Raw genomic sequence first — 21,550 nt, forward strand, 5'->3', positions numbered from 1 at the left:
TTTTCTTCGTTCTTCCAGGTGAGGAAGATGTTAAAATGATAGAATCGAAAATGCCAGAGACCATCGTTAACAAGGATGCTGATCCCAACAGCGTAAAAAGGAATTTCAGAAAAGATGGGTGACTAGCAATGCTGGCAACAGTTCAAGCTAAGTGGAAAGGCATGAAATTGAAATGCAACATATGCAGAGTATGTTGCGAGACGATCAGTCTTCGGTGTGCGACATCTGTCTCCGTTAGTTTCATCAAGTGATTGGCCAAAGCAGATGGGGTTTGTGGTTTTGTGATAAGTGCAGTGTAGTAGCATAGATGCAACCTTGCCCATTAATAATTGGAGTGGAGTAAGTGCATTGTTTTGCTTTTGCAAGATGTTCATGGTTTCCATGCAAACATTATGAGAAATTTCTTCCTAGAGAATGTTTGCTGAAATGTGAATATAATGTGCAATAAAACTAGTGTTTTCTTGCTATTTACTTTTTCTTGTATACATTAGTTCTGTGAAGGAAACCACAGGCTAGATGGAAATGTAATGGCATGCATTTTGATACTTGGCCCCGTTGTGCTGGCTCAGTAGCTATCTGCTGAACCCATAGATGCAGATTTGGTTCCAGCTACAGCAGGGGCATTTCAATAGAGACAAAACAATAGACCGTCATGCACCGTGCGGTGTCAGTGCACGTAAAAGAACCCCAGGTGGTCGAAATTATACCGGAGCCCTCAACTATTGTGTTCCTCATAGCTGTAGTTATTTTGGGATGCTAAACCAGATATTATATATCACATCATACTCTGAGTAAGATGCTATTCATGGTCAGTTATTCATACACTAAATGACCAATTTTTTTCTGCATGGTACAGCAGCTGTTGTACAATTTTACTTTAGCCTTCATGAAGAATATCACACTGGCTCCACATGGCCTTCTGTCGACCATTGATATGCGTCACAATCACACACCCGAGTATGTATTTGTCTAAGGGCACCTATGCATGCAAGGAGGGGACCGTTACTTTCCATTTGTCAGAACTGAAATGCATGATCCACATCATTTCTGTAATTCAACTGCCTGCTATTTGAACTGTCCAGCATTGATGCAAGTTTCAAAGAACTGCAATTAGCAAATTAATCCAAGCAGGAAACCATGCCAAGAGGTGCTTCGGTTTCATCTTTAACAACTGTTTGAGAACTAAAATTAGCCAAATGTTGTAAAACATAGATGAGAGGTTACAAAATCTAAAAAACGCATCCTACCTGTGGCATGTAGGGTTTCACATCCTAAAGTGACATATTGTCACGTCTCGATAGAACACCAAGGAGAACCTAGCAATAGATAGTTTGAATGGTAGACCAGAATAAGTCTTGCGTTCAAGCTTTTTTCACTTCCAGGCTCGCGCTTGTCATCTCAGATGTCATCTTTTGCGTCGTCTTCTATATGCGTCATTTGCCCCCCTCTACAGGAAGCATAGTCTCGATGAGGTCAGTCCGAGTTGTACGGCTTCATACGCACAACGTGGACGACGTCTGCTTGTTGCTGGCGTCGCTTTGATGTCGACACCTTGTCTGGCACCACCTCATAAGTGACGTCGGTTAAACGTCGCTGAACAACATAGGGCCCAAAGTATCGCCGCAATAGTTTTTCGGAGAGTCCACGGCAGCGAATAGGAGTCCAGACCCACACTTTGTCGCCAGGTTTGTACATGACATGTCGGTGTCCCTGATTGTAGCGTCGTGCATCATGCTCTTGCTGATTTTTGATCCACACACGCGCTAGTTGTCGAGCTTCCTCTGCACGTTGAGCGAATTCCTCGGCGTCCTGATCGAGATCATTGGTGTCAGCATTCGGGAGCAACATTGCATCCAGCATAGTTGTTACTGGTCGCCCGTGAAGGAGGCTGAATGGTGTCATACGAGTGGTGTCTTGGCGTGCCGTATTGTAGGCGAACGTGACGTAGGGAAGAATTTCGTCCCAATTCTTGTGGTTCACGTCGACGTACATGCAAAGCATGTCTGCGATGGTTTTATAGAGACGTTCCGTCAACCCATTGGTTTGGGGGTGATAGGCTGTAGTTTTACGATGACTGGTGCCACTGAGGCGGAGAACGGTCTCCAAAAGTTCGGCCGTAAATGCAGTTCCTCTGTCTGTTATAATGAGTGCCGGAGCGCCATGCCTCAGGACAATGTTCTCAACGAAGAACCGAGCTGCTTCAGCGGCGGTACCCCTTGGCAGAGCCTTGGTCTCCGCGTAGCGGGTTAGATAATCGGTGGCGACAATTATCCATTTATTCCCGGCTGTGGACGTCGGAAATGGTCCCAGGAGGTCCATGCCGATTTGTTTAAAAGGTGTCATTGGCATTTGAAGAGGATAGAGTAGGCCAGCTGGTTTTACAGGGGGTGATTTACGGCGCTGGCAGTCTATGCACGTACGTACATAGTGTTTCACTGTCGCCGGCAGTTTTGGCCAGTAGTATCCATGCTGTACTCTAGCCAAAGTGCTAGGTGACCGGCGGTTGGCTCGTCGTGACACGCTTGCAAAACTTCACTGCGGAGAGCTGATGGGACGACGAGTAAATGACTGTTTCCCCCTGGGCGGAAGTTCTTGTAAAGTATGTTGTTGCGAATAAAGAACGAAGGCATTACTCGGGCGAAAATCTTAGGCACAACCGTAGTTCGCTTTTCCAAGAAATCAATAAGAAGGAGCAATTGCTGGTCCTCTCGCTGCTGTTGGGAAAGCGTTGCGTCATCTATGACACCTAAAAATGCAGTGCCTTCATCGGTCATAGTGGAAGGTTCGACCGGCGCTCGGGAAAGGCAATCAGCATCCGTGTGCTTCCTTCCAAATTTGTAAATAATAGCCATGTCAAATTCTTGTAATCGAAGGCTCCAACGCACGAGTCTCCCTGAAGGGTCCTTTAGGTTCGTCAGCCAACAGAGAGAGTGATGGTCGCTAACGACTTCAAAGGGGCGAGCGTACAAATAAGGGCGGAACTTCATAACCGCCCATACCACTGCAAGGCATTCTTTTTCGGTTGTCGAGTGGTTCGCTTCCGCTTTAGATAGGGTCCTGCTGGCGTAAGCAATTACTTTTTCCACACCATCCTGGCGCTGCACCAGCACAGCACCTAAGCCCACGTTGCTGGCATCCGTATGAAGCAGTGTAGGGGCGTCGTCATCAAAGTGTGCCAGAACAGGTAGTGTCTGTAAACGCCTCCGCAGCTCATTAAAAGCTTGTTGCTGTTCTTCACCCCAGCTAAAGACAGCGTTGTCACGCGTCAACGAAGTTAATGGCCAGGCAATTCGTGAGAAGCCAGCAATAAACCGACGGTAATAGGCGCAAAGACCCAGGAAGCGCCGCAATGTCTTTTTGTCCGTAGGTGTTGGGAACTTGGCGACTGCGGAGAGCTTTTGAGGATCAGGCCGCACAGCTTCTTGGCTAACAACGTGGCCTAAGAACTGCAGCTCCTCGTAACCGAAGTGGCACTTCTCGGGTTTTAGGGTGAGGCCTGCAGATCGTATGGCCTGAAACACAGCTAGCAAACGGCGTAGATGCTCTTCAAATGTGGCCGAAAACACAATCACGTCGTCAAGATACACCAGGCATGTTTGCCACTTAAGTCCCGAGAGCACAGTGTCCATCAGCCTCTGAAATGTTGCTGGTGCCGAGCACAAACCGAACGGAAGCACCTTGAACTCATACAATCCGTCGGGAGTGACGAATGCTGTCTTCTCCCGATCCCTCTCATCTACTTCTATCTGCCAATATCCACTTTTCAAGTTCATTGATGAGAAGTAACGAGCATTTCGTAGGCGATCAAGGGAATCGTCGATGCGAGGAAGAGGGTACACGTCTTTTTTAGTCACTTGGTTGAGCTTGCGGTAGTCTGTGCAAAATCGTAAGCTGCCGTCCTTTTTAACAAGCACCACGGGGGAAGCCCAGGGGCTCTGTGACGGCTGGATAACGTCGTCTCTAAGCATTTCGGCCACCTGGCGCTGAATGGCTTCACGTTCTTTCGGAGCCACACGGTAAGGATTTTGTCGAATCGGGCGAATCGAGTCATCCGTAATGATTTGATGTTTTGTCAAGGGCGTTTGGCCGACCCGTGATTCGGAAGCAAAGCAGTCTCGAAATTGATCTATGAGATCCAAAAGGCGGTCCCGTTCTGAAGAAGACAAATTTGGACTCACATCGACGATGGTTACGGGTGTCTTGCACATTGGCCCTTCCTGTTGCAGTGAGAAGCAGTGCTGCGCATTTAGGATGCTGTCGAAAAAGGCCACTGTTGTGCCTTTCGGAATTTGCTGACGCTCGTCGCTGAAGTTTGTCAGCAGCACTTCGGTCTGTCCATCGGTCAAGTTGACTAGCCCCCGAGCTATAGAAACACCTCGGCTTAGTACCAGGGTGACTGCCCTTTCGGCGATTCCATCGCCGGTATGTGCCACGTCACACTTCACTTGAACAAGAGAGCATGATCGCGGAGGTAATGTCACCGTCTCCTTGGCGACGCGTAAGGGCATCAGTGGTACTTCCGCATAACCAAGGTCTCCATGATTCTTGGTGAAGGCAACGACGCTATCTCGAATGCTGATTACAGCCCCATGAAGGCGCAGAAAGTCCATGCCCAAGATGAGGTCTTTGCAACAGTCAGGGAGAATAACGAAACTGCCAACAAACACCGCGTTTCCTATTCCTATCCGGGCAGTGCACTTCCCTGTCGGTGCCAGTAGCTGACCCCCAGCACTTCTAATTACTGGCCCAGTCCATTCGGTTCTTACTTTACGCAGCGTATCAGCCAGTTTCTGGCTAATAATTGAAAAATCAGCTCCGGTATCCACTAGAGCATGTACCTCCAGCCCGCCAATAGAAACGGCGAGGTCAGCACTAACAATTTCATCCAGGTTGCTCGTCTTTTTCGGCATTTGCGGCGGAAGTGCAGCAAGGTCGGCGCTGTCAGCTTCGTCGTCGGGGCTGCTCATCTGGTGCGGCATTTTCGGCGGTAATGTAGGCGGCATTTTCGGCGGTAGTGCGGCGATGTCAATGTTAATGTTAACAGCGGCGTCAGAAGCACAGGTTGTCGGCGGTTGCGGCGGTGGTGAGGGGTTTGGCATTTTTCGACTGGTTGCAACCTCCCCTCGCGAGGTTGCGGCTGTTAGTTTCCCCGGCGAGGGCTCGGGGACCGCTGTCCGCTAACGTCAGCAATGCTACGGCGCATCGGCGAAGGATAACGCTGTGGTGATGGGGAGGAGCGGCGGCGGAAGCCCCGGGATTTGTTTTCCCTGCTGACCGGAGGGTCGTCCTCGATTTGGGCAGTGTCGGCATTGAAGTGTTGGCGAGCAGAAGCAGGCGAAAAGGCTTGCCCCTCTTCGCGGTAGCGGCAGTACCGATACACGTGGCCAGGTTGTCCCAAGTAGAAATAGAGTGGCCGGCTATCATAACTGCGCCACCTGTCAGTTCGGCGTGGTTGAAAGCGCCAGGAAGGCGCCCACTGAGGTCCATGGAAGAGTCGCGTCTCCTGACGGCTCGATGAGCTCGGTGGGGCGTGGTCTGGAGGCGGGCGACGAAGGACTGCGGCATAGCTCTCATGTTGTGGCTCGTGGTAAGGTGCAGGAACGTCGGCCGTGAAGCTGACCGGTTGTGGAGCGTGGTATGGCTCCGAAATAGCTGCCGCGTTGTCGACGGGGTGAGACTGGTTACATGGTGCAGACGGTGATAAGGCATACCAAATTTCATTCCTGACGATTTCCACGAGGGCCTGTGATGACTGAGCCTTCGTAGCCGTAATTCGCTGGAGCTCCTCAAGGACAATTTCTCTAATGAGGTCTCGAAGAGTGGTCCTATCGGTTGCATTCAGCGCCGTCGTAGTCGTCGAAGCACAGTTAACGGGTCGGTTGTACTGGCGGCACCGGTCTTGTAGAGCTCGCTCTATAGCAGTAGCGTCCTTAACGAACTCTCACCGTTTTAGGTGGGTTGCGTACCTAAGCCGGCAAACACCTGTTCTTTGACACCATGCATGAGATGCCGTAGCTTCCTTGGCTCACTCATATCAGGGTCGGCACGGCGAAAAAGGCGAGCCATATGTCTTCCGCAAACATAGCCACGCTCTCATTTGGCTTCTGGATGCGCACTTCAAGCAGGCGCAGCGCATTGTCCCGTCGGTCAGTTCTCGCGAAAGTGTCGACCAGCTGGCAGCGGAAGTCATTCCATGTGGATAAGCTGGCCTCGTGGTTTTCAAACCACGTTCTAGAATTATCCTGAAGGGCAAAATAAACATTACAAAGCTTCTGGTCTGCGCTCCACTGGTTTATCTTGACCACTCGCTCAAACTGGTCGAGCCAGTCCTCCACATCTTCAAACGCTTCCCCGCGAAAGCACTCTGGCACCTTGCTGTTCTGTAGAGTCACCGGCGTAGGGTTGGTATGTGCCATGGCTTGGGAGGTCTGAGGAACTTGGGCGTTTGAGGAGTCGTTCGGCAGATGACTGTACTCCGGCGCTAGGCCTAGAAGGCGGCGGCTAGCACGATGGACAGGCGTGTCGACATTTGGGATCCGCTGTGGACTGCCGGAAGGAGTCCTATGCATACCCCAGCGCGCTCCACCAGTGTCACGTCTCGGTAGAACACCAAGGAGAACCTAGCGATAGATGGTTTGAATGGTAGACCAGAACAAGTCTTGCGTTCAAGCTTCTTTCACTTTCAGGCTCGCGCGTGTCATCTCAGATGTCATCTTTTGCGTCGTCTTCTATATGCGTCAATATGTAGCTATGAAGAATACTGTAGTGGAGAGCTCCAGACTAATTGACTGCCCGGGCTTTGTACTTTGCGTTGACATCTTGCAGGAAACAGAAACATTTGCATTTCACCTGCACCAAAGTGTGACTGCCATCACTGGCATTAAACATCACGACCTTGGGGCAAGAGCCGAACGTGCCGCTAAGATGTCGCAGCGTGTACGTACATGCTATACATGTCAACCTTTCTAGCATTAAAGCTGTCACATGCATGGCAGATATTCATGTTCAGCTTTGGACTGACAAGTTTAAAAGTGTACCATTTGTGTTTGTCTAGCATGAAAAACAAAGGAAACTAAGGAAAAACGAAAAAAAAATGAACATAATATGTTGAAAAAGCACTAGTCATTAACACATAAAGCATATTCGTTCCTTTGTTAATGATAAAGTGGCCTTCAACAATAGTACAAAGCCTGAACTTTTAGGAAGGTGCTGTGCCAGGCAGCTATTTTACAGAAACCTGAACTGTTTCACCTGTAGTAATGCGCGCATCTCGGCGGTGTGGGCTGGGCACTTATTATTCGGTCCACTCCAACATGCGAAAACTGCATCATGTGCATTCCCATTTTCCGAGTTTTGAGCTCTGTAGTGCAGTCTAACAAATTGTCGATGACTTATTTTCGTCAGATTGTTGCACAGCGCGTGTAAATAAATTACCACTGCACCTAATAAACACTGACATGCACATGCAACATCGCCGATCATAAACGGACACACTGCCCGTCCGGACATCGGCGCACTCATCACAGCACTCTTCGTAGTCTCACACAGCACTCTCGTAGGACGTAATCCGTACATCACAGCATCTCACGGTAAGCACAAACCACACCTCCAGTTGTACAAAAAACACGAATGACGCAATGCTTGGGCTAGAGACACTCCGGCGGCACCCAGCTTTTTCAGCGCCGCTTGTATATGTACTACGTAGAACTTGCAGCACCAAACCTCAATGCGAGCAGAAAGCGATGAGTTACGTGACGCATCTCATAACAGATGGAAGTGAGGAAACTTTGAAGAATCAAAGCTACATAACTACATAACGACCGTCGTAAACGTTTATTCACATGATAACGAGGACCAAATGAGCGGGCGTGCGGGCCGCGGGCTGGTCGTCAACACCGCGATTACATGCGCTTGCGCTCTGATCGTGCTTGCCACCCTGCCGCGGTCCAACTCACGTAAACCTATCATCGTGCCATCACGTAGTATATCACCCATTCTAGGCACTGTTCTGGCCACTGTACTATTCTTTGTAATTTCACATTTCGCACATGCAGTATGTAGTACACACTTCTTGCACCTCGCACACCTCATACCAACTTCGATTTGGCTACATATGGCTACCATGTTGTTGCTACAACCACAATCTCGGATCCGTCCGGCTTTCCCGACGGATCCCAAGGCCCATATCGGAGAAAAATGCGTTGGGTCCGTCGGACGAACCCCACCGATTGGGTCCGTCCGCCGTACCTCTGAAAAATATTTCCCGGATCCGCCCGACGTATCCCGAAGAAAAACGCACCGGGTACGTCGGACGTACCTTTAAGACCATTGATCGGGTCCGTCCGACGTACCTTTAGCCACAGCCTTATTTTAATGCCACGATTCCGCGGCTCGGTTTTGCGCCACTACAGGGATGCTGTGGACCGCGTCATGTCTGTGGATCTTGATTCTGGCATTCGTATAGTTAACGTCTACGCTCCGAACAAAGGTCGTGATCGGGATGCATTCTTCAAGCGCCTTGACTCTCAGTAGGTCCATCCAAGGTAGTTCTGGTCGGTGATTTCAACTGTGTCCTCGACAGGACTGATCGCCTCTTTTCTCGCGGCACTCCGCCTAAGGAGGGGGATAGGCAGGGAGCGCGAGCACATAGGGAGCTGGTAGAGGAGCTAGAACCTGGAAGTTGCTCCGCTCGGGACAGTCAGGGATGACTTGGACTGGGAGGCGCCTTCAGAGCAGGCTAGACCGTTTCTACGTCTCTCCAACACTGGCTTCTGGCATGCGCTCCATTTGGTCTGTCCCCTCCGCGTTGAGTGATCACGTGTCATCCATCGCTTCACTGATGGAGCTCTGTTCTCTCGCGGGAAGGGGTCTTGGCGCCTCAACTCGTGGCTTCTAGAGGACCAGGAAATCGTTAAGCAAGTCTCTGGTATTCTTAAAGGTTCTCTCAATTGCAATAAAATTCTAGAGGGAACTTTGAACCACTTAAAGGGCCACTGTCCAGGGAAGGCCCTTTTAAGCAAAGGAGCCCAGTGTTTCGATCAGGTACCGGAGATAGTCTGTGCAAAATGCTACAGTGACACGCGCGTCGCAAAGCATCGAAAATACAATTCAAAGCTCTCTCATGCTCTCCTTTGAGAAGCCAGCTTCCCCGTTTCCTGCGCTGGCCCGACGGGCCACAGCAATGACGTACGTACCGCGAACGACGTCCATTGGTCCGTCTCGCTGACTGACGGGAGAAGGATGGGTGTCTACCGCTCGCTGCGCGCTTTTCCCTCGCCACGGCCAGACTGAATCCAGCGGCGCGTGCTCCCTCGCCCGTTTTCATTTTTTTTTTTCGCGCTCGCGGAGTGCCACGCCCCATCTCCCGCCAAACGCGGAGGAGGAAGGGGAATTTGTCTTGCGGAGGCTAGACGACCTCGGGCAGGAGAGTGAAAAACCTTTGCGAGGGAACGGAAGGAGAGAAGCATGACAGAATCGGGTGATTGCGGTGGCTGTAACTGCGTTATTAGTTACTCTTTTCAAAAACATTTTGCGGCCTTGCGTTCTAGGGGCGAAGTCTCACAGTCACCGGGGAAGAAAATATTTTCGACCGGAGAGTGGACAGTGGGCCTTTAAGTGCGATGAGGCAAAAGTCATTATAGCGCGGTGGATCGTAGCCCTCCACTACGGCACCTATATATCTCCCTCTTTCTTTGACTCCCACCTTCCCCCTTTCCTTCGCGGCGTGGTACATGTGTCCGCGGAGAATAGTCACAGATACTGCGCCTTTTCTATCTTGAAAATCAATTTCAAACGCCGCTGATGCCTGCGTAACTAACGCCTCCTAGACATCTGGGTCTGCTTGTTTGCTGTGTTGTGCGGCGTTCGAGGAAGCGGCAAATGAAAGGCGCCGCACAGATGCCTGGATCGGACGCCCGGCGGGGTCAGCTTCGTATATGCATGAATCGCCTGGTGACGTCATGACCTGTCGCGACGATACATCGCGCGCCCCTTGTCAAACACAAGGAGCATTTCATTGAACACATCAAAGTTCACCGGCGTTCTATAATTCGTTTACAGGAAAGGAAAGGTGCAGCATCTGTCACTCGCGGAATTCACGGTAGACAAGGGGAATTATGAAGAGCATTTCACGATCCGGGGCGTGGCGCAGTTGGTAAAGCGCTGGGCTGGAGATCCAAGGGATGGAGATTCCCGGTAGAGACAAAGGTTTATTTTTTACCTCTCGAAAGCGTGACACCTCTGCTGACAGCCTTCTGTCGACAACGATGAGGCATTGAAGGCTTTCGCCTTAATACGGCTTTAGACGGTGCTGGATGGGAAAACATTAAGGCTGAAGTGCGTGACTTTCAGGGCGGCGTGAATGGGCGTGAACGCGAGGAGCGACTGGAGATTACCATCGTCTCTGACGTCATCCTTCTGCTCTCTAAGCCTCTTTCGGCTGGCCGAAGCACTTTCCTCGCAGCGCATCCGGCTCCGGAAATTACTCCAACGTCATTGGGATAGCCTTAGGATTATGGAAGTGGGAGAGGGAACATTGGTGCAGCAGGCACCTACTCCGACGCCGCTTAGCGCGCACGGAGACTTCCCTCACAGAATTGGTAGACCAGTCCTCCATCGCAAACAAGCCGGACACGGCAGTTCTATTCCACTCTATCAGGCTCCAGTTCCAAGGACAGCTACTTTGAAGCTCCCTCCAATCGAGTTCACTTATCAGGGGATCGGACTTATCGGATGTCATTGCGGTAAGATATCCGCGGTGCTGTGAATCCTACTTTCGTGATGCGCCACGGAGACTTTTTTTTTTTTTAACTCTGCGTTTAACAACACGCCAAGAAAACGTGAAGACGGCATGATGCTGTAGTACGCGGTTGCTGCGCCGCTGGACAGTTGAGGCTGTAAGAAGCGCCGTCGGAGTCGGACAGGCACTGAGAGACTGCTTATTATGTGTTGCTCCTGGAATATGTAATTTAATTCCCGTGAAAAATGCACGCTGCACTGACGCAGGCTAGCTCACGCACTTTTTGCAAACGCCCCCCCCCCCCCCCCCGCCCCTTCCCGGCTTACTTCCCCCTCCATGCAGTTTTCTCGGTCAATGATGCAAACCGAAATCGTAAAGCTAGGTTCGCGATAACCGCAGTTAGCAGCGTAACAGTTGTCGTTTCTGCTATGTGAATAGCAGTAACCGCGTTAGAGAAGACCGCAGTTTAGCATGCCCGTGATATCGCGACGGTTTTTGTAAACATCATTGAGATGCACAAATAAACTAAGAAAATTAGCTTCGATTAACTGTATTTGCGCTAAAACTGCGTTTGGGGGCATTTACTCTAAAGCATTAATTTGCACAGAGTGCTGCAACATCTATATCGCCGATGACATTTCAAAATGAAGTGCTTGCCGTGTGACAGCGCGCAGTCATTCTTTAAAGTGAACTTCATGAAAAATCTGTATTCTTTCATTCACGCAACGCGACTACTGCATTATTAGTTTGACTTGGTTCAAGCGCTATATCTCATTTTGCTTCAACGGGAAACCTGTGTGATTGGCATAATCCAAGCAGCGAGCTTTTTTATGGCAAGACACTAAATTTTGGTTGTGTTTTTCCTATTAAATGACACGTAAGACATTGCTGAACATAAAGCACGATGTTTATCTTTTTTTTTTTAATTTAACGGCCCAAAGCGACTCAAACCATAAGAGACGCCGCAGTGGAGGACTCCGGAAATTTCGACCATCTGGGGTTCTTTAACGTGTAACTGACATCGCACAGCACACGGGTGCCTTGCTTTTGGCCTCCACCGAAGAGCGGCCGGGATTCGATCCCGCATCCCTGGGTTCAGCAGTCGAGCGCTGAGCCACCGTGGCGGGGTACGCCCGACATAGTATTCGCCTACGATCGCTAAGTAATTTGTAATTGATTTTTTATCTCGCCTGTTTCGGTTTCAACAGCCGAGCTATGACTATGACGTCAAAGTCTAGACCCCAACGTGGGAAACGGAAAAACAACATAATCGCTGGTTCTTCACTGGTTGTGGTTCCTCTTCCTGAGGCAGGCTGGCTTAAGGGTTCTACTGAACTCAAAGTAACCATTGTGCAATGCTGTGTTTTAACCCACCGCGTCAAAAACCGCATTGCACAATGATTACTTTAAATGCGAACCTTATGCTTATATACCTGTTTATAACATATTTAAAGGTTAAAACAAGGTTCCAATGCAAAATGTAACGTTACTACTACTTTATTTTCACGTTCGTTGCTACCTGGGAGCCGTATACGTAGGAGCTCGAGCTTTTAGCCCAGGCTAAAAGCCCGCGTCCGGCAGAGACCGGGCGACGCATTTTCCGGCCTGCGTAAAACCCGGGCTTTCGGGGAGGCCGGTTACATTGTGACTCCCCCGTAAGGCTCACAAATGCTACCGCAGTTGCGAGAAGGGAGCGAGCACTTTCTTCTGTACATTCGGCAAAATTGCCCTCGACACACGAGCACTTGAAAGGTAAAAAAGAAAAAAATCTTCCTTCAGCAGCGAAATAAGTAAACGCACATGTCCAGAAGGGGAGGGACCACCCGGTGACATCACACGCACGCTTTTTGCGTTCCGATGCGAAACGTGGCCAGCCACCAGATTTCGGAAAACTGGTTAAACCTTCAAGCTCCTGGTGTCGAGGTACGCGAACGACTACACCAGCCAAAATCTATCTGGGGGAAAAGCCAGTCCGAAATAATCACCCACCTGGTAACAAAAAATTTTAGCTCCTCCAGTCAGTCAACGTTATCCAGAGAAGGTGTTCAAAAAGCTTGACTTGCTTTACGGAACGCGGAACTCAAAATTGTTAAACAAGCAAGGTCACACGATTTCCTTCTGAATGACGTTTGTCAGTCCTCCGTTCCAAGCGCCAGGGGCATAATTAAGAGCTGCTCTTTAACATCTCTGCAATTGAAAGCACAAAACATTCTCCAATTCGTCGCCGCCGAAGTATTCAAGAGTTGTGTCGACCATGCAGACCTCATCATGCCCGGTGTTTTACGCTCTACAACGTTTTAGAGCAAAAATGGCGGCAGCCTCCGGGTTCTATTGATGGCTGTAGTATAACTGTAGCGTAGAGGGGGCAACGACGAAGGCCGGTGTCCAAACTCAAAGGGTCGAATAAACACTGCCAAGACTTTCTCAGTAACTTCTCGCTAAAGGAAGTGGAAAAGCGGTTCCAGCTACTCAAGCGAGTTTTGAAGGCCTGACATGAAACATGAGGTGACTGCCACGAGCGCCTCAAGCTGCAAGAATTGTTATGAAACGTTTACCACCTCATTAAAAAAAAAAAAAAAAAAAAACTGTACGTTAGTGAAGTGCAATACAGGAGAATTGTTATGCGTCCCAGGAATATCAGAATAATGTTATAAAACTGTTATGGGAGAAAAAAAACAGTGTAACATTCAAAATAAACATTATATTATTGTTACAAAGAGCCCTTGTTTTAATATAGTCTACAAATCTTCAGGCAAATATATTTCAAGCACTTTTGCACTTTTTCGTCTGGTAGACATGTTTTTCAAACAACACTTCCTTACAACTCACTCTCTGAGATGGTGTCTGCCATGAAGTGCACACACAGCCCGATTGTTTTATAAGAAAGCTTTACGTATTATCTGTTATTCGCAATATCATTCATGGGAGACGCCTCAGTAATGGATATAAAAACTTGACTAAATGCTATTTGTTCAGAGGTAAGTGCAAGAGTTGTGCTGTATTGAGGAGCTAAAGTGCCGTCTTCAACGTTGGTCTTTGCAAGGAGTCCATGTTATGTACCATTACGAGTGGTGGGCTAAATGCTCTTGAAGGGTTGCTTTATCATTAAAAAAAAAAAATGTTACATTTATGTTGCGTACGTGTTAAACTCATGCTGTTTCAATTTTCACTGAAACATTGTCCAAACGTTTACTTGTAACGTTACTAAAAAGTTAGAAAAGGGGTCATTAACAACATCGAAAAAATGGTTGACTGAAACAAAAATGTAACCTTACTGTAACATTCCAGTGCTACATCAGATCTTCCAGTGAGAACGCCGTTTTCGGCGGCAAACGACGGCAAACTTCTAGAAGATTGTGCAACATTCTCGGTCGGAGTTTTTAAGCACGAAAACGCCATAAGTGAGAACCGTTAATAGGAACTCGCACTGTTTGCACTGGCCTATCTTTCGTGTGCATTGTCAAACGCATTGGTGGGGCGGGTTTTCAGACAAGTGACATGTTTGCAGAGGGAAAACAGAAACAAGGTATCGCCGAAAACTCTGGATACCGTAGTTCGCACATGGGCCTCCAGGGAGATGCATGTTGCATGAAATTCGTTATCACCGACGATATGCTACGCAGGCCACACATCTATATATGATGCACAAAGCGATTATTAGCAGCGGAATGGCGGAGTTCTTAATAAAATGGGCGCTTGGTGACAGCCGCTCTTTTTTTTTTTTTTTTTTGACACTTTTAAGCATTTGTGGCAAATTTAGATTCTGGGGAAATTTCGGCAAGTTTCTCGTGTGGCAGCCACTTTCGAATCTGACGACACTGTAATACCCCCGAGCATATGCTTCGCTCGTCCGGCGACGACCATGTTCACTTCGACCCGCGTCAGTCGTGGTTTTGAAGCTCCTTGGAGATGCGCTCAGACAATCTATAGACGCACATGCCTGCGGCTGGATAGAACCACACACAGGCGCGGTGGTTCAGATCCGAATACCTAGGTTCGAACCCAACCGCGTTTCGATGAAGGCGAAACGCAAAGGCGTCCGTACGCTGTGATCCCCATGTGGTCGAAATTATTTGGCAGCCCTCCATCTCTTCCTTCTTTCCCAAGAAACCGCTTACCTTACGGCGCGGTTCTGGTCACAAAGCTTATCTGTTTTCGCCGGTCCGAAGACCCCTGACACCCCGCCGACAGCGACCGAGCGGCCACGGTGAAAGCGCTTGTGCTGCTCAGCAGCTGCTCACGGGTACACGAAGGCGTTTCTTTTCACTTTGTTTTAGCTACATGCACCAAAGAAACATCGCGCCCGTCTTGCGCAGCACACAATGGTGCAGCCACCTCCCGATCTGGGGCGCATGGGCTACCTTCATGTGCATCATTACATGCATTCCAAACAAGTCCGCTAAGTTTGTCGCATCTGTCCATCAACGTGCACGATTCTGACAGCCGCTTACCTTCTGACGGGAGTCTTCGGGCGAACGGAGACTGGAAAAGTAGAGCGGCGACAGGGGTCCGGCAGAAAGGTCTGAAAGTAGAGGAGAAACATGCTTCATGTCAACCAAATCTGAGCCACCTGCAAGCTAGCATCCACCCGGCGTACCTCTGGCAGTACCGGGCATCGTGCCAGGCACGCCGAGGTCGCCAGAAGCCCGCTTCATGCGCCCGACCCCGGGATGCACCGCTCTCAAATGGTCCGTTGACATGCGCGGAGCTAGAACGCGCTAGGGGCTCGCGCCATGCTCACGCACAGCCGAAGCCATATTTCGGTCATCCGAGAGCGACGGATGCCCGTCACGGCATCGCGTTGCAGCGAGACGCCCCCGCGCAGCTGCGACAGATCGCGTCTGGACGACAGCCCACAGATGGACATTGGCAGCACTTTTCCTTGCATAAAGTCTCGCCGTTAATCGATAAATGCTTCTCTCGTCGCGACCACAAATGAACAGCTCGGCGGCCGCGATGGCAACAAACGCGCTCATCGATGGTCCAACTTTCTCCCTTTGTATGTATCTCACAGCGAGCCCGTCATGTTTTCTACATTAGTTTGTTGATTAGCCTGATGAGGGAACAGCTTTGATCTCATAGCACCCTCTCCATAAGATCACGTGACACTCGCGGTAACGTTCCATCTCCAATGTGACGCTGGTGAACACCTTCAAGGATATGTATACGTTCAATAGTCGCCGCCGTAGCTCTGTAGCACCGGTCAGATTTTTTTTCCAATCGATTACCTCCATAATTTCATATTTTCCACATCATAAAAAAGTCCTGTATTTGTTCCTTGGCGTCCGTGTCTGTTGACTCCCGTTGCAGAGCTGGACAATTAATGTAAGGACGTCAGAAAAATGTAAACCTATCGTGTCTTTGCACGTTCTTTCAACGTTAATCACTTGTTCCAGCTTAGCATTAGGATGCAAAAATCAATATTAGTGCTTTTTCAGTTCAGTCGAGTGACAGCTTACATCGATGCTGAGCCTCCAGCAGGCTAGCTCGTGAGCGGGTGGGAACACCGTAACTTGTATGCTCCACCTGCATACGGAGCCACCTCAGCGCCACGATTCCATTTTGACTAGTCCGCGCACATTCGAACATGCTGTTCTCGCGCTTCGGGGATCTGTGCTGAACTGTGACAAAAGGCTCGAACCAGGCCATTTTCAACAGTACTATTTCACGGGAGGCAAACATTGTAAGCAGTAAGAGCAACGCAGTGAGTTGAGCGAGGGGGCTGGACACTTGAGTATGCGCCACCTTGGCAGCAACTAAGATAAGCCCCTGTAAAAATTTGAATCGACACTTATTTTTTTTAGAGACCAGTTAACCACGCGTGATAATTTTCAGCTATTATTTTGCACAGCTTTCTGAAAGTAGGTTTTTTAGCGTTAAGGGAGCTTTTGCGCAAAGCGCGCTTCTCTGTGCGAACTGCCATTGAAAGGCAGACGCTTTGCAAGAGACTTTATGCTATTTCCACTGCCCACTGTATCTACCGATTCGCCCAAGAGACACAAGATATAGAAGGCAGAAAGAAATGAGTTGAAGGGGGCATGAAATAGTTTTCACAAGAAAAGTGAGACTGACAAATAAAAAGACGTTGTGCATGCGTTTTATTGCTGACTCTTAGTCTTCTGAAGGCTCATGAGATTAGCCAGGTTATACTGTAATGGTAAGCAAAGCAACGTACCTGGTCATATGCAAATAAAAAAAACGACCCTGCTTATGTAGGCATAAAAATCAGCCAAGTCCACTCGTGAGAGCCCTTGCTCATTGTCAGCTTCCACACCATTGACTGTTTCGGTTTCATTTATACCTTTGCGATGGACTGCGTACAATATAAAGATATCGGCGGACGATCTCAACTCTGGACAATTACGAAGGGATCATCAGCTCAAAACGGCACAGACCCGACTCTGCTACTTATTGGTTAGTTGCTGCTGGCTTCCTAAATGATAGAAAGAAAACGACACCGCGAGCTGTTGCGTCCTGTCTACCATTACGCCACCCGGCAAACCACTAGGCCACCGTGGCGTATGAGCACCCTTCACGTTTGCGGGAGTTCCATCCTCACAGGGGATCTCATGTGAACGCCAAGTGTGCGCGGACAAGCTGGCCTGTTGTGCCGACCTCGAAGGCAGCGATACAAAAAGCCGGACCTCGGTTAGACGCCGATGCCCGCCTGTCTAGGTATCGGAAGCCCTCGCCTCATTTCCCAGAATCGCGGACGACGTGCCAAATGGCGTAATCGATGACGGGCCAACAGCGAAGTTGGGCAGTTCGACTTGGTGACCGTGAAGCAGAAACCCCCCACACTGACCCAATGGCTGGGCAAGGAGGACGTTTGCGGCGAAACGATTGGTCGTAGAGCATCGGGCGTCTGAAGAAAACTGCGGGAAAGTGAGCCGGCTTGCTCCGGTCCCGCAGTTCGAGCCGTTAGTTGTTTCGACAATCTCGACGGCCCTGACGGACAGAACCCGATTCCACTTCTATGATGAAGACGACGTCATCTTCCCGACGCCTATCACGAGACACTGCCAAGATAGTGAGCAGTCCCTTCGCAGAATAAATGCTTTTAATTAAACGGCCAGTTGAGGATGTTGATTCGTTCCTTCTTCAGCACGAACCGGAGTCTGGCAACTTACTGTGCTGTTTCCATAAATAAATATTCAATTCTAGCAAAACAATCATGCTGCCAAGCTCTTTGCTAATGATTGCACTTAGGTGCAGATTAGAAAAATCGTCTTCAAAAAATGTAGTATCGTTAATTTTTGTCACAACCGAGAAATGAAATAATATCATCAAGAACTGGATTCAACAGCACTGCACCCCGCCAAAAAGAGATACCAGGATCGAAAAAAAGTTCAAACGTCACCTGCCTTGTCCCATGAAATAGCAAGAAAAAACGAATTTATTCCATCTTAAGCTATTATCAACCCCGTCAACAAGCAGAAAACGACTTTATAAGCATTGATATAGCTTTATATATTGAATAAGATAATATGTAACTAACTTCAGCAAATACTAAGTGCAAAGTTTCACGCTAGGCACTTCTATAGAATAAAAAAAAAAATGCGTTCAGTGTAATATATATTTTTATATCCTTAGTTTACATAATGCAATACTTTTTAGTACCTTATATTTATAAAGTACTAAGGATTGTTTTTAGTTGATTTCAATAAAAATCCAAGTTGGGGTAGTTTTGATTAAATTCAAATCAAAGTTGTCAATTTTTTGAATTTTGGCCGATTTCAAAATAATACGAAGAAAGAACGGACAACTCTAGAGCTCCAAATTTCCGCAAAAATAGAGAACAAGGGTTGGATAACATACAAAAAGAGTATGCATCATCATCCATCTAGCATCCATCCAAATTCGTGCAGCTCGGTTCATCACTTCATGTTACTCACGAAAATCCAGTGTCAGCTCCCTCAAGCAGCCCCTTCGTCTCTCAACACTCGAATCACGCCGTGTCATTTCCCGCCTATGTTTATTTCACACATTTTATCACGATACAAAATCACGTCACTACTTGATAGCTGTCCCACTAAGAACGTCCTCCTGCCTCAGCCACGATAACCCGATAGCACGTATAGGCGGCCACGCGTCTGCTTATAACAGCTCATTCCTCTGGAATTCACATCCTAAAGACATCGCTTCATGCACTGATCGTAAAACATTCCGCGAAAAATTAAACGCTCATCTCCCTTAGATATCGACTCTTTTGTGCACCTTTCAGAAGTCTTATTTTACAGTGCTGTATAATATTTTGCTGAACTCTTACATGAGTACCGTAGTTCTCACGTGTGTTGCACTTTGTAGTTCCTTTATTTACTTTTCTCTGTGTACGTTATTTCCATTTTTTCCGACATTCACAAAACTATATGTCCCCCCTTATGCAATGCCTTCGGGCCCTTAAGGAATCAATAAATGAAGTGAAAAGTTTCAGTGGCAACACTAGAATGCCGGGCTGAATATTGGCAATTTTCACGACAAGCGCTGTTTTATATTTATTTTTATCATTTTAAACAATATGATATTGTAACGGCTGAAATGGTTTTAATACAGGTGAAACGTTGTATGAAGGACGGGCGCACACGGCTCAGAAAACCCAGATCAGTCTGCGCGCGGCTCGCTTCCCCTGCTTCTTCTCTTTCTGCTGCTTCACATGCGCCGCTACGCGGCGTAATAATATAATATAATATGATGTAGTTGATTGCAATGAAAATCGAAGTCAGTGTAGTTTTTAAAATTCGAATCAAAGTTGTCCATTTCGTGATTTTTTTTTTTTAAATTTGGTCGATTTCAAAATAATATGTAAAAAGAACGGACAATTCTAGAGCTTCAAATTTTTCCAGAAATAAAGAACAAGGCTAAGATAATCAAAAAGAAAATTCAGTGGCAACACTTTATTTACACGTGCCAGAACGTAGGGTTGAAAATTGGCAACTATCAGGACAAACCCTCAGTTCTATATTTCTTTTTATAATTTTAAACAATATAATGCAAACACTATTTTATTCCATAATATTTCTGAGGTAGTGAGGGTTCTTGGGGGGAGGGGGGGGGATATAAATAAAAATCGAAGATCATGTTTTTTTTCTAACTGAAATCAAAGTTGTTGTTGTTTTTTTTTTTTTGCTGTTCTGAAATTTCGGGCGATTTTGATGCCTTATGAAGAACACACCTAGAAATCTAGACCGCAAATTTTGTCTTCAATTAAGAACGTAACTCGCATAATAAACAGAAAAAGTTTTAGTGCAAACAACTTAAAGGACTACAGACACCAAATTTTGGAGGCATTCTTCTTCTTATAATGATGCATAAGCCATTCTTGTATATCAATCCGCACGCAGTTTTCGCTTACGACCGCTAAATAATTTATAATTGACTTTTCCTTTCTCACCAGCTTCGGTTTCGATATCCGAGAGATGGCTGTGACGTCACAGCAATGTCTTGATGCGCGGCATGAAAAAACAGCGATATAACTTCTCATTCTTCACTTGTAATGATTCCTGTTCTTGAGGCAGGCTAGCTTTGTCATTGTAATGAATTCAAATGATACAGCAATGATTAAATCGCTGTACTTTGATCCCTCGCGTGACCTAGACTTAACTGTGACGTCAAAGCCATCGCTCGGCTGCTGAAATCGAAACAGGTGAGAAAAGAAATTCGATTATAAATTATTCACCAGTCTTAGGCGAATGTGGCGTGGTGATCCGTGTACAGTAATGCCCTAGGCATCATTACAAATGATAAAACACGAAGCCAAAAATAAGGTGTCTATAGTCCTTTAAGGCATCATACCAGTATGTACGGCTGAAAATGAACATTTTTGCAGCGCGTTGCTCCTGAAGAAAAGTCTGCGAATTTTTACTAAATAAAAGCAACAAAAGAAAACTAGTTTCTAATAGATTTTATCAAAGTAAAAGTGCGTAAAAATAATAAATGACAATACCTTAGTGCGGATGCAGCAGGTCTCCAAACCTGCAATTTATTGAAATGGCAAAAACGGAGTTTTCCACCTATAGTGATACAAGATCTTTTTCCGAGAAAGCTATGTCATGTATTGCAAAGCTAAGGATAATTCCTTTGTGTCGAGACATTTGCCCACCACATATACAAATTTAATTGAATAAAAAAAAATGCCATATGGGACCTCGATTACCATTCTTATCTGAACACACCCATACATACCCATTATATATATATATATATATATATATATATATATATATATATATATATATATATATATATATATATATATATATATATATATATATATATATATATGAACACCAAGGTATATGTACAATGGTAGCGAAGGCTGGGCCCAAAAACGGTCCAGCGCGACAGCAGCACAGCCACTTTGGGGGGGCCAAAACACTTAGATAATGAAATTCAAAAGCACAAATAAAAACGGTATAAAACAACCAAAAAAATACACATTTTAATGCCACGTTTTATAAAATAGGTAAACTATTTTAGCAAAATATTACTCCCCATTTTTAATTTTTTGCAACGTTCTTGTTACGCCCCCTGTTGATGAGTGTGCGGTGCATTTGCAGCTTGACTTTGCAGGCCTTGTTTCGGCACCCAGCCACAGTGGCCGCGGGAGCTCACGAAGCGGTTTCTTATCGCCAGTCTCGAAATGCCCCTTTTGCGAAGTTTTCGTCGTCCTTGCGCGTCGCGTCTCTGTCACCGTTTTGTAAAATTTGCACCCCGCCGCACCGCTGCGGCAGTTTTCTCGGTTTTTGTCGTTTCCTTCGACGTGCGGCCAGTGCGAAGTCTTTTTCCGTCTTTGCACGCTTCGCGCTGTTCTTT

The 21,550-nt window shown here is 47.4% G+C and overlaps 1 protein-coding gene across 1 annotated transcript in view; it reads right to left on the minus strand.

Annotated features, from left to right (window-relative positions):
• Positions 1-21,550, minus strand: part of mura (ring finger protein murashka) — a 163,448-nt gene that overhangs the window by 54,771 nt on the left and 87,127 nt on the right. The window contains exon 3 of the mRNA XM_084591479.1: positions 15,190-15,260. Coding sequence (XP_084447605.1) covers positions 15,190-15,260 — 71 coding nt within the window. The remainder of the gene's footprint in view (positions 1-15,189; positions 15,261-21,550) is intronic.

Source organism: Amblyomma maculatum, chromosome 1 (genome assembly GCF_055883805.1).
Source record: "Amblyomma maculatum isolate TAMU_Amacu chromosome 1, ASM5588380v1, whole genome shotgun sequence".
In the NCBI taxonomy this organism is placed as follows: domain Eukaryota; kingdom Metazoa; phylum Arthropoda; class Arachnida; order Ixodida; family Ixodidae; genus Amblyomma; species Amblyomma maculatum.